Source organism: Symphalangus syndactylus, chromosome 1 (assembly GCF_028878055.3).
Source record: "Symphalangus syndactylus isolate Jambi chromosome 1, NHGRI_mSymSyn1-v2.1_pri, whole genome shotgun sequence".
Taxonomy (NCBI): domain Eukaryota; kingdom Metazoa; phylum Chordata; class Mammalia; order Primates; family Hylobatidae; genus Symphalangus; species Symphalangus syndactylus.
Window position 1 is genome coordinate 118,033,739 of NC_072423.2, and position 12,887 is coordinate 118,046,625.

Consider the following 12,887-nt stretch of genomic DNA (forward strand, 5'->3'; position numbering starts at 1 on the left):
TCTGCATCTTGTTATTGGGCAGCGAGAAATAGCAGACCGACCCTCAGTTTGGTCTGGGAACATTTCTTCAACTAGTCTTTCTGCCTCTTTCTTTCTCTCTTTCCTTCTGGTATTCACATTATGCATATGTTTGTCTGCTTGATGGTGTCCCCTGGGTCCCTTAGGCTCTGTTCACTTTCCCTTTTTTTTTTTTTTATTTAAGACATTTATTCAGCATCACCATCAGGCTATTACATTTAGCCAACAATATCATGGGTGCAAAAAATAAAACTACATTAAAACCCTTTGTTGGAATGCTTTACACTTTCCACAGAACAGAAACTAAAATAACCTGTTATGCAATTATTCACACACACAGTCCTCAAGTTTTTTGCCCATACACATGAGAATTTGTCTAAAACATGTCTTCTTTGTAGCAGCTAAGCCCTGCCATCACTGTCCTTGGCTGAGTTCACAAATCTGTTGTAACCTATAGCTTCCATCACTTCTCTGGCTCCTCTGCCTTACTAAGCTTTGTTTCCTAATTAAAATCTTCTGCCACTGCCATATCTACTGCTGCTACTGGAACCGCCATGGCCACCTTGGTTTTGTGGTTTGGCAAAGTATTGGCCTCCACCACCACAGGGGCCAGAGCTTCTGCCTCCAAAGTTTCCTCCCTTCATGGGTCCAAAATGTGAAGACTGACTGTTGTAATTGACAAAACCATTGTAGCTTCCACCACCTCCAAAATTGCTTCCATCATTACCAAATCCATTATAGCCATCCCCCCTGCCACCATATCCACCACCACCATGGCTGCCACCAAATCCACCATGACCACTGAAGTTTCCTCCACGACAAAAGTTGTCATTCCCACCAAAACCACCTCCACGACCACCACCAAAGTTTCCAGAACCACTTCGACCTCTTTGGCTGGATGAAGCACTAGCCATCTCTTGCTTTGACAGGGCTTTCCTAGCTTCACAGTTGTGGCCATTCACAGTACGGTAATTCTGAATGACAGTCTTATCCACAGAGTCACGATTGTTAAAGGTTACAAAGGCAAAGCCCCTTTTCTTGCCACTGCCTCGGTCATTCATGATTTCAGTCACTTCAATTTTCCCACAGTGTTCAAAATAATCTCTTAGGTGATGTTCTTCAGTGTCTTCTTTAAGGCCACAAACAAATTTTTTTTCACAGGTAAGTGGGCACCTGGTCTTTGAGAATCTTCTCGAGACAGCTCTCTTTGGTTCCACAGTTCTTCCATCCACCTTGCATGGCCTTGCATTCATGGCTGCATCCACCTCCTCCACAGTGGCATATGTAACAAACCCAAAGCCCCTGGAGTGCTTAGTGTTTGGATTTCTCATTAACACACAGTCTGTCAGCGTTCCCTATTGCTCAAAATGGCTCCTCAGGCTCTCATCAGTTGTTTCAAAGCTCTACCCTCCAATGAAGAGCTTCCTCAGCTGTTTGGGCTCTTTAGGAGACTCTGACTTAGACATGACGGCAGGGAGAAAAGAGACTTTAATGATGCTTCTTCGGCAGCGTCCACAGGCAAAGGAGCAAGCTGATGAATGTATCTGCCAGCCTACCTCTCTGTTCACTTTTCTTCATCCTTTTTTCTTTCTGTTCCTCCAGTTCAATAATTTCAGTCATCCTATCTTTAAGATGGGTGTGAATTGCCCTTAGTCTGAGCCACTCCACATTGATTTATTTCCCTTACTGCACCTGCATTAAGGGACAGAATTTTTTGCCGTGGGCATGTTTAGGCAAGCCCCCTGTGCACAATGACCTGAGCAGCATTTGGCTGTCTCATTTCTATCAACTGTATGGAGAATTTTAGTATATTCTAGGCAGAAGTGCCTACATGACCAGTCCCCCAATAAAAACCTTGAGCACTGACTAATTTTTGCATTTCCCTAGGTAGAAACATGGCATATATGTTGCTGCGTTTCCATTGCTAGGAGGAGTAAGCTTTGTGTGATCTCTCCTGGAAGGGAGAAAGAACTCGGAATCCTGCACATAGATTCCTCAAGACTCCACCTATGTCTTTTTCCCTTATGATCTGGTTATGTATCCCACTAGATGGACAGGCAGAGAATTATGGCTCTTCCTCAGGCAGAGGCTGGCTTGCCCATGGGAATTCAGCCCATGTGGCTGCCCTCCCCATCCTCCCAAGGGGATAGGGACCAGCAATCCAGCTGTAATCAATCTTAGTCATGATTACAACTGTATTCTGAGTCCAGTGAGTTCTTCTACGGAATCTCTGAACCGGGTTGATATAAGGGTTAGACGGCAAAATACGTGAATTTAGTGTAATACTTAGCTCAAGGTAAGTTCTCAAAATGAGAATGGTGATTGTGTTGGTGGCGGGTGGCGATGGGAATGATCAGCATAGAGCCATCCACTGGCTAGAAGCTCAACGCCAATCATTCCAATTCCCACCCTATCCCTCCACCCTCTCACACTATATGCCCTCATATCTCTTGGCAAATTGGCGAATGTACAACCCAATACCTTTATAATAGCATCTCACTGCTGGCGAGTACGTCAAATTCAGTACCTCTTGTTTTGACACATCAGAATAAAGGCCCAGAAGGGTAAAACAAAATGTTCCGGGTCATGCCATGAATTGGTGGAAGAGTTGGGACAAGAACCCAGGTTTGCCTTTTATGTCCTACACTGGCTCTACGACAACCTGGTATATGTGATTCAGGCTAGCAGTAAGCATAGAGACCCTTGAGTCAGGCTGTCAAGAACCCAGGCTGCCATGGAGGCGGTTCCTTCCTCTCCAGGAAAAACAGAAGGAACCTGGAAAGCTAGAAAGAAAGAAAAAGGAGCCATACATAAGCCCTAAGTGAAACGATTATTACCTGCTCTAAAGGCAGGGTGAAATAATTTCTCCCCTGTATTTCCATTTCAACGGTGCTGTTTATTGCTGGGGGCGAGGCAGTGAGCAAGAGGTGGCACATACTGGGGGAGCAGTCAATATCATCCAGAGTTAGAAAAAGGGGCAAACAAGACTCAAGGAAGAGCTGGTGCATCCGGACTAGAGAACCCACAGCGGAGAACCCCAGTAAAGGAACCACAGCAGATAGACAGAATCCTCAGGTCAGTGCCCAGTTGCTCAAAATTCTGGGCCATATATAGAATGAGAAGTCATGACATCGGACAGGAACATGGAACTACTAGCGCCCAGTGTAAAAAACTCAATCCACTGTCCTGCCCACCATGGAATGTGCGAATGAGGTTAGCAACAAAGGAGCTAACCCCCAAAACGCCCCAGGACAACCAAAATGATGCTCTTGCCGGGCTTATGCCATGAAAACTGCCAAGGGCGTGGGCCAAGGGGTAGTGGTGGGCTCAGCGCGAAAGTCGGAAACAGCTGTGGTGGGGAAGGAAGAAACCAGCGCCTTCAGCACGTCCTCCCGTCCGCCCGGAACCACGCCCTTATTGAGGGCTCAGACGCCAAACTGACACTCACCGCTCCTGAGCACAAAGAAGGTGCGAAGTCCCGCAGAGCGACCGCCAGAGGTCAGCAACACACTGCCTACTCCCCGCCGCGCCTCCCAGAGACGCCGTCGCGGAGGCTTCGGGGGCCGGAAGTGCACCCGCCCCTTTCCCGAGGGCCCGCGGCCCCTCTGGCCGGCCCGGAGGCCGCCTCCGTGTGTCGTTGGTCCTACCTGGCCCCCTAGCCCACCCTCGTAACCCCGCCCCGGCCCCTGACAGATCCCGGACCGAAGGGGCGAGGAGGGGACGTGCCGCCCGCTCCCGGTGTTGGCTTGGGTTGCTGGTCCCCAGCCCCTCGGGAGGGAGAAGAGGGCAGTCCCGTGGGCTGACTTCAGGAGGGACAAGCCAGTCTCCGCCCGAGGAAGAGCCCGTATTCCCTGCCTGTCCATCCGGCAGCCCTGCGTGGCCCCGGTGGGCCCGGGACACAAGCGTGGCTGGGCCGGCTGGCGTGAGAGGGGTTCAGTGCCACCGAGGTGTCAAAGTCTTAACCCGCACAGAGCCTGCCGGCTCTGCAACCTGTGGAGATTCTTCCCCCTTCTCCTGGGGCTCATTGGCCCCAGAGTGGATATGCTCTCGGTACCTTGGGACCACCCTGCTGCATCCCCTGACCAGCACCCCCTCTTCCGCCAGCACCTCCACCACACACAACACACATTGACTGGGTCTTGTGGTCCTCCGGGCCTCCGCTGAATCATGTGGCACAATCAGTGTGGACTTCCTGACTGCCACCTCCCTTCATGCTCTGCTCTTCTTTACAGCATTTGTCACAATTACAGCCATATCGCGAAGATATTGCGGGTTAGGTTTCAAACCTCCACAGTAAAATAAGTCGCACGAATTTTGTTTCCAGGGAATATAAAAATTATGTTTAGACTATACACCATTAAGTGTGCAAAAGCATTATATCTAAAATACATATATATACCTTAATTTTTTAAAAAAAAAACTTTATTGCTAAAAAATGCTAATGATCATCTGAGTCTTCAGTGATTCATATCTTCACCCTGGACTGATCAGGGTGATGGGGTGGCTGTGACAATTTCTTAAAATAAGACAACAATCAAGGTTGCCGCACCAGTTGACTCTTCCTTTTAGGAAAGATTTCTCTGTAGCATGCAATGCTGTTTGATAGCATTTTACCCACAGTAGAACTTTTTTTCAAAATTGGAGTCAATCCTCTCAAACTCTACTGCTGCTTTACTAACTTTATGTAATATTCTAAATTCTTTATTGTCATTTCAACAGTGTTCCCAGCATCCTCACCAGGATTAGTTTCCATCTCAAGAAACCACTTTATTAGCTCATCCATAAGAAGTTACTCCTCATCCATTCAAGTTCAATCAGGAGATTGCAGCAATTCAGTCACATCTTCTGGCACCACTTCTAATTCTAATTCCCTATTTCCACCCATCTGCAGTGACTTCCTCCACTGAAGCCTTGAACCCCTCAAAGTCATTCACGAGGGTTGGAACCAACTTCTTTCAAACTCTTGTTCATGTTGATATGTTAACCTCCTCCCATGAATCACAAATGTTCAGAGTGGCCTAAAATGGTGAGTCCTTTCCATAAGGTTTTCAATTTACTTTGCCCAGATCCATTAGAGGAATCGCCATCTACAGCAGCTATAGCCTTCCAAAATGTATTTCTGAACTACTAAGACTGAAAAGCTGAAATTACTCCTTGATCCATGTGTTGCAGACTGGATGTTGTGTTAGCAGGCCTGAAAACAACATTCATCTCTTTGAACATCTTCATCAGAGATCTTGGGTGATCAGGTGCATTGTTAATGAGTAGTAATACATTGAAAAGAATATTTTTTCTGAGCAGTAGGTCTCAGCAGTGGGCCTAAGTAAACCATGCTGCAAACAGATGTGCTACCATCCAGGCTTTGTTTTTGTTTGTTTATTTTGAGACAGGGTCTCACTCTGTCGCCCAGGCTGAAGTGCAGGGACATGATCTTGGCTCACTGCAGCCTCAACCTCCCAGGCTCAGGTGATCCTCCCACCTCAGCCTCCCAGGTAGCTTAGACCACAGGCATGCACCACCATACCTTGCTAATTTTTGGAGAGACAGGGTTTCACCATGTTACCCAGGCTGGGCTCCAAGCCCTGGGCTCAAGCAATCCACTTGCCTTAGCCTTCAAAACTGCTGGGATTGCAGGCACGAGCCACCACACCTAGCCTTGTTACTTATAAAGTACAGGCAGAGTAGATTTAGCATAATTCTGAGGGGCCCTAGGATTTTCAGAATGGTCATGAGCTTTGGCTTCAACTGAAAGTCACCAGCTCCCTTAGCCCCTAAAAAGAGAGTCATCCTACCCTTAGAGACTTTGAAGCAGGGCATTGACTTTGCTCTAGGAAAGTCCTTAGATGGTCTCTTCTTCCGATATAAGGCCATTTCATCTACATTAAAAATCTGTTGTTTAGTGTAGCCATCTTCATCAATTATCTTAGCTACACCTTTTAGATAACTTGCTGCAACTTCTTCATTAACACTTGCTGCTTCACGTTGCACTTCTGTGTTATAGAGATGGCTTCTTTCCTTAAACCTAATGAACCAACCTCTGCCAGCTTCAAACTTTTCTCCAACTGCTTCCTCATCACTTTCAGCCTTCATAGAATTGAAGAGAGTTAAGACTTTGCTCTGGATTAGGCTTTGGCTAAGGGAATGTTGTAGCTGGTTTGATCTATGCAGGCCACTAAAACTTTCTTCATATCAGCAATAAAGCTGTTTTTCTTATTATTCATGTATTCACTAGAGTAGCACTTCTAATTTCCTTCAAGAACTTTTCTTTTGCATTTACAACTTGGATAACTGTGTAGTGCAACAAACCTAGATTTCAGCCTATCTTGGCCTTCCTCACTAAGCTTAATCATTTCTGGCTTGTGATTTAAAGTGCAGCTCTTCCTTTCACTTGAACACTTAGATGCCATTGTAGGGTTATTAATTGGCCTAATTTCAACATTGCTGTGTCTTGGGAAATAGGAAAGCCCAAGGAGAGATAGAGAGAGGGGAGAACAGCTGGTCAGTGGAACAGTCAGAATACACACAACATTTACCAATTAAGTTTGCATCATATGTGGGCCCAGTTCATGGTGCCCCAAAACAATTACAGTACTAACATATCACAGATCATCATAACAGCTGTAATGATAATAATGAAAAAATTTGAAATATCGTGAGAATTACAAAATGTGACACAGAGACACAAAGTTAGCACATACTGTTGGAAAAATGGTGCCAACAGATTTGCTCAATGCAGGGTTGCCACAAACCTTCAATTTGTAAAAAGCACAGTATCTGTGAAGTGCAATAAAGCAAAACACGATAAATGAGAAATATGTGTATAATTACTTTGGGCAGTGATTTAATCTCTTTCTCCCTCCATTAGACCATAAACTGCAAGAGAGCAGGGACTGTGTCTATCTCATTCATGATTATAATCCCAGATCGTAGCAACATTTCTGCCAGTAAGTGCCCAATAAGTGTCTAGTGAATGGATAGATGGGGCTTCTCCAAGGAAGGAGGGAATGAATAGATGAGTGTGGGTTAATGAATGAGGTAAGAATGAATGTGAAATAATGGTTCATCCATTAAAAACTAGGGGACACGATTCAGTTCATTGGATTTGGCCCAGTTTCTGACCGAATTCTAAGGTTGAAGAGAGTTGATGATGCCAAGTACTGTGGTGGTCCTGAGCAATTAAAGAGGGAGTCTGGGAAGCAGAGTGTGGACAGTTCCAACTCCCTGCCAAGGGGAAGCTCATAGGCAAAGGAAGCTCACTCCAGAGGGGATATGGAAGTTCCAAACCCTCTTTTGTCTGAAGAGCCGAAGTCCCTGTTTTCAGGTCGTTAGGAAGTTAAAAAGTAATTTGGAGGTTATCAGAACTGATTGAATTGAGTTTGAACCTCACCTATTGCAACAATGGGCCAGGCTGCTTGACTAATGCCTTGGCACCGATGGTACAGTTTTCTCCTTCTTGAGCTGCTGGCAGGGACCTGGGCTGACATGTCTCAGAAGGCCCTTAGTCAATGATTAGCTTATCTCAAGGCCCCAAGCCAGGGCAGCTGTCAAAGAGGGTCCCCACTGCATTCTGCACCTAGATCCTCATTGTGAAATGAAGTATGAAGTGATTTAGTGAGGTCCCTATCGTCTCTGACATTTTACAATTACAGGATTCTGCCTTCTTGTCAGAGAAGTGTATAGGCAAGCAGTTGGGCAGGTGAGAGGGCTCCAGGTGAGAGGCTCAGAGACTGAGGGCTCAGCCTCTGTGGCCTCCTCAGATGAGTTCATTCACACTCATACCCCAAGATGGAGTCAACACCCCCTCCACCATCTCAGCCTTCTCAGCATCTAAAGCCCCAGCATCGATGCCTCTTTTTTTGGGGTTAGGGGTCAGAGCTCTTGTGGAAGGTCATATAGTCATTCTTCACTTGCCTTTGACTGTGTACTCTGTGCACATGGAGGTAGAAGCAGACATGACTTCAACAAGGTCATGCCCCCTTGGCAAGCATCTTTGAGACCAGAGAGGAAGACAGACTAGGGAAAGGATGAGGAGATAAGCACGGGGCTGCTGTGAGGTCCAGGGGAGCGGGCAAAGGTAGGAGAAAAGGCTTTAGGATACTAACTAACATATATGGAGCACTAGCATGAGCCGGGCACTATTCTAAGTGTTTTTCAGGTTTTATCTCTTTTTGCCTCACAACAGCACCTATGAGGCATTATAATTATCCCGACTTCACAGATGAGGGAATGGAGGCACAGTGAGGTTAAGTTACTTGACGAAGAGGGCCAACTAGGAATGGAGGCATTTGTTGAGTCTTCTAAAGATGAGGAAAGAGTGGAAGTGAGATTTTGTAAGTGCTTGATTCATTTCTACCAAATGAACTGGCAAATAAATAAATGCATGAGTAAGTGGGGGTGTAAATAGTCAGCCATGGGGGTGGGAGTGGGCTCAAGGCAGGCTTAGAGAGAAGGTGCAAGAGCTGAGTCTGAAAAGGTCAGAGCAAAGCATGAAGCTGGTGAGCAGCTGTGACCATAGCTGGAGGCTTCTCTTTGAGCTATCTCCTGGTTACCTCCTCCTCCCCTACGTGACCAGTCAGCCAAGTGTTAAGTCCAGGGAACATTTTGCTGCTTCCAAGTACTGTCTCACTAGTGTTATTTGCCATAACACAGGGCAAGGTCCAGGTGCTCAGACCTTTACATCCTGGACTTTCCAAGGCCTCCCAAAGCTCTCTGGCACCCAGGGAACAGTGTGCGTGTCGAGAGCTTAATCTGCAGGAGCATAGCCATGGTGCTCTGGGGTCCAGTGCTGGGAGCTCTGCTGGTGGTCATTGCTGGATACCTGTGCCTGCCAGGGATGCTCCGACAACGCAGGCCACGGGAGCCCCCTCTGGACAAGGGCACCGTGCCCTGGCTTGGCCATGCCATGGCTTTCCGGAAGAATATGTTTGAATTTCTGAAGCGCATGAGGACCAAGCATGGGGATGTGTTCACAGTGCAGCTAGGGGGCCAGTACTTCACCTTCGTCATGGACCCCCTCTCCTTTGGCCCCATCCTCAAGGACACACAGAGAAAACTAGACTTTGGACAATATGCAAAAAAACTGGTGCTGAAGGTATTTGGATACCGTTCAGTGCAAGGGGACCATGAGATGATACACTCAGCCAGCACCAAGCATCTGAGGGGGGATGGCTTGAAGGATCTTAATGAGACCATGCTGGACAGCCTGTCCTTTGTAATGCTGACGTCCAAAGGCTGGAGTCTGGATGCCAGTTGCTGGCATGAGGACAGCCTCTTTCACTTCTGCTATTACATCTTGTTCACAGCTGGCTACCTGAGCTTGTTCGGCTACACGAAAGACAAGGAGCAGGACCTGCTACAGGCAGGAGAGTTATTCGTGGAGTTCCGCAAGTTTGACCTTCTTTTCCCCAGGTTTGTCTACTCCCTGCTGTGGCCCCGGGAGTGGCTAGAAGTGGGCCGACTCCAGCGTCTCTTTCACAAGATGCTCTCCGTGAGCCACAGCCAGGAGAAGGAGGGCATCAGCAACTGGCTGGGCAACATGCTTCAGTTTCTGAGGGAGCAGGGGGTACCCTCAGCTATGCAGGACAAGTTCAACTTCATGATGCTCTGGGCCTCCCAGGGGAACACGGGGCCTACCTCTTTCTGGGCCCTCTTGTTCCTCCTGAAGCACCCAGAAGCTATTCGGGCTGTGAGGGAGGAAGCTACCCAGGTCCTGGGTGAGGCCAGGCTGGAGACCAAGCAGTCCTTTGCCTTCAAACTCAGTGCCCTGCAACACACCCCAGTTCTGGACAGCGTGGTGGAGGAGACGCTGCGGCTGAGGGCTGCACCCACCCTCCTCAGGTTGGTTCATGAAGACTATACTCTGAAGATGTCCAGTGGGCAGGAGTATCTGTTCCGCCATGGAGACATCCTGGCCCTCTTTCCCTACCTCTCAGTGCACATGGACCCTGACATCCACCCTGAGCCCACTGTCTTCAAGTACGATCGCTTCCTCAACCCTAATGGCAGCCGGAAAGTGGACTTCTTCAAGGCAGGCAAGAAGATCCACCACTACACCATGCCCTGGGGTTCGGGCGTTTCCATCTGTCCTGGGAGGTTCTTTGCACTCAGTGAGGTGAAGCTCTTTATCCTGCTTATGGTCACACACTTTGACTTAGAGTTGGTGGACGCTGACACACCACTACCCCATGTTGACCCGCATCGCTGGGGTTTTGGCACCACACAGCCCAGCCATGATGTGCGCTTCCGCTACCGCCTGCATCCTACAGTGTGAGCTTGGCCAAGCCAGCTGCAAACCTGGCCAGAGGAGTTCTATTCCATCTCTCACCTGTTCTCACCCCTCTGCAGCCCCAAGCCACCACTGGCCACCCCTCCCTCTGGTCCTGTGGCACCGCCTACCTCTGTTCTGCCTGTCCTTGCTCTCTCCCCGCCTAGTCATCTGACAGGCTTATCATTCTCTTTAAAATACCATCTCTCAGAGGGGGTTCTGCTGAACCCTCCTCTCACAGGAAGTCCAGGGGAAGGGGGAGTATCTGTGGGCAACTTGGTTTGGGAGATGATGCCTGCCTTGAGAAGTCCTGAGTACAGAAACTGGTTCCCCCCAGACATGAGTAACATGGCATCTTGCAAACATCAGCCTCCACCCTCCCAGCTTGCTTTAGTTTTTTCAGCAACACTTATCCCACATCCTATGGAATTCAGGCTCTAGAACAGTGTCATCCAACATAAATATGAAGCAAGCTACATGAGTAGTGGGGTTTTTTGGTTTTGTTTGTTTGTTTTGAGACAGAGTCTTGCTCTGTCACCGAGGCTACAGTGCAGTGGTGCGATATCTGCTCACTGCAACCTCTGCCTCCTGGGTTCAAGCAATTCTCCTGCCTTAGCCTCCGCAGTAGCTGGGATTACAGGCACCTACCACCTTGCCCAGCTAATTTAGTTTCCTGGTAAACACATTTTTAAAAAGTAAAATGAAACAATTCATTTTTATAATATACTTTACTTAATCCAATATATCCAAAATATTGGCATTTCAACATGATCACTATTAAAAATCTTAACATATAGTTTTTACCTTCCCTTTTTCATCCTGTCTTCAAAGTCTGGTATGTACTGTACTTTTGCAGCTCTTCCCAGTTCAGACTAGCCACATTCCAAGTGCTTAATTGCCATGTGTGGCAGGTGGCTGCCCTATTGGATAGCACAGGTCTAGAGAAACAATACCTTTTTTTTTTTTTTTTGAGACAGAGTCTCACTCTGTTGCCCAGGCTGCAGTGCAGTGATGTGATCTTGGCTCACTACAACCTCTGCCTCCCGGGTTCAAGTATTTCTCCTGCCTCAGCCTTCTGAGTAGCTGGGATTATAGGCACGTGCCACCACACCAGGCTAGTTTCTGTATTTTTAGTAGAGACGGTGTTTCACCATGTTGGCCAGGCTCCTCGGCCTCCTTGGCCTCCCAAAGTTCTGGGATTACAGGCATGAGCCACTGCGCCCAGCCAGGATGCCTTTAATGTAGGAATTATTCAAGATCCCTCCTCAGGGCCCATGTCTCCCCCACCTCAGGGTGCTGTCAACCCTCCCTTGGTTTCCATGATCATTGCTGAACTCAGAGCTTTCTCCTATCCCAGACCCTCATGGGAGTCTCCCAGCACCTCTGACTCAGCTTGGCCAACGCAGAACTTGGCATCTGAGCCCCTGCCTCTTCCCTGAACCACTCTTCCTCCCGATTTCCCTGCTCTCTCTGCTCAGAACACTACCATTCACCCCATCTCCCAGAGACACTCTCCCTCCTCCTCTTTTACCTTCATACAAGCAGGCCCCCGTCCTGTCAGTACACCCCGCTGTGATGCCTCTGAAATGTGTACCCTCTTCCCCTCTCCTACTGTCATTCTTATACCTGTGACCTCTGCAGTTCTCTTCTACACTGCTGCCAGAGGCCTTTTTGCCAAAAGCACTTCTGATTGTCACTCTTTTACTTTCCTGGTTCCCCTTTGACTTCACACACTTGACGTTTAAATTTTGTCACAGTTGGTCCCCCTTGCCTTCACATACCTGATGTTTAAATTTTGTCACGGTTGGTCTCCAAACTTCTCAACTTTGCCAACTTTCTCCAATGAAACCATCCCTAAAGTGGAGGCATTGCTGTTCCTGCCCATCCCAGTGCCAGCTACTCCTTCCTGGAAGCCTTCCTGGATTCACTCATCCCACCCTCTGGCCAGAAATGGCCTCCAAACTGTGCAGCTCCCACAGCACCATTTGTATCATAGCATATCTGTTAGGTGTCGTTGCTTTCTGTGTCTTGGTTTCTGCCTGCTGCCCACTTCCCCAGACTGGAGCCCACTGGGGCATGGTATTTTATTCATTTCTGACCTCCAATTCCCTAAGTGGAGATTAAATGTTAGAAACCTGACTTCCAGTCTCAGCTAATTTGCTTTCTGTCCTCAAATCATTTCCTGGCCTCAGCCCTCCAATCTATGAAATGAAGACAATCCTCCTTCCCAGCGTGCTTACCAGTGCTGCAAGAGGGTGAGGGGGTGGCTGCCATAGCTGTAGCTGGCAGGGCTCCAGCTGGAGCTAGGACAGGAGGAAGAATGATTGTGGGAGCTGGATAGAGTGTCTTGGAGGAGGTGGGCCCATGCTGCATGGACCCCCCAACCCAGCGACCAGCCAGTGGAGCTTCTCTCTGCTACTTCTATCTTACGTCTGTGGCAGCCTCACATTTCTCCTGAGGCTGCCTGTTCTGCTCTGCCAGGAGAGTAGGCAGGGGCCTGAGCTGGGGTGACAGTGTGTTCCCAACTAGCAATGTGACCCTGGGCCAGCTCCTGCCTTTCTCTGAGGTGAGCTGCCCGCAATGCTGATGTCTACCTGGGGCTTGA

The 12,887-nt window shown here is 48.3% G+C and overlaps 1 protein-coding gene and 1 pseudogene across 1 annotated transcript; one reads left to right on the top strand and one right to left on the bottom strand.

The window, feature by feature from the left end:
- Window positions 1-519: 519 nt before the first annotated feature.
- On the bottom strand, window positions 520-1,522 carry LOC129483864 (heterogeneous nuclear ribonucleoprotein A1-like; annotated as a pseudogene).
- Window positions 1,523-8,719: 7,197 nt separating this feature from the next.
- CYP8B1 (cytochrome P450 family 8 subfamily B member 1) lies at window positions 8,720-12,421 on the top strand. Its single transcript, XM_055281237.2, has one exon. The coding sequence runs from the start codon at window positions 8,783-8,785 to the stop codon at window positions 10,286-10,288; it is 1,506 nt and encodes a 501-aa protein (XP_055137212.1). The 5' UTR covers window positions 8,720-8,782; the 3' UTR covers window positions 10,289-12,421.
- The last annotated feature ends 466 nt before the right edge of the window (window positions 12,422-12,887 follow it).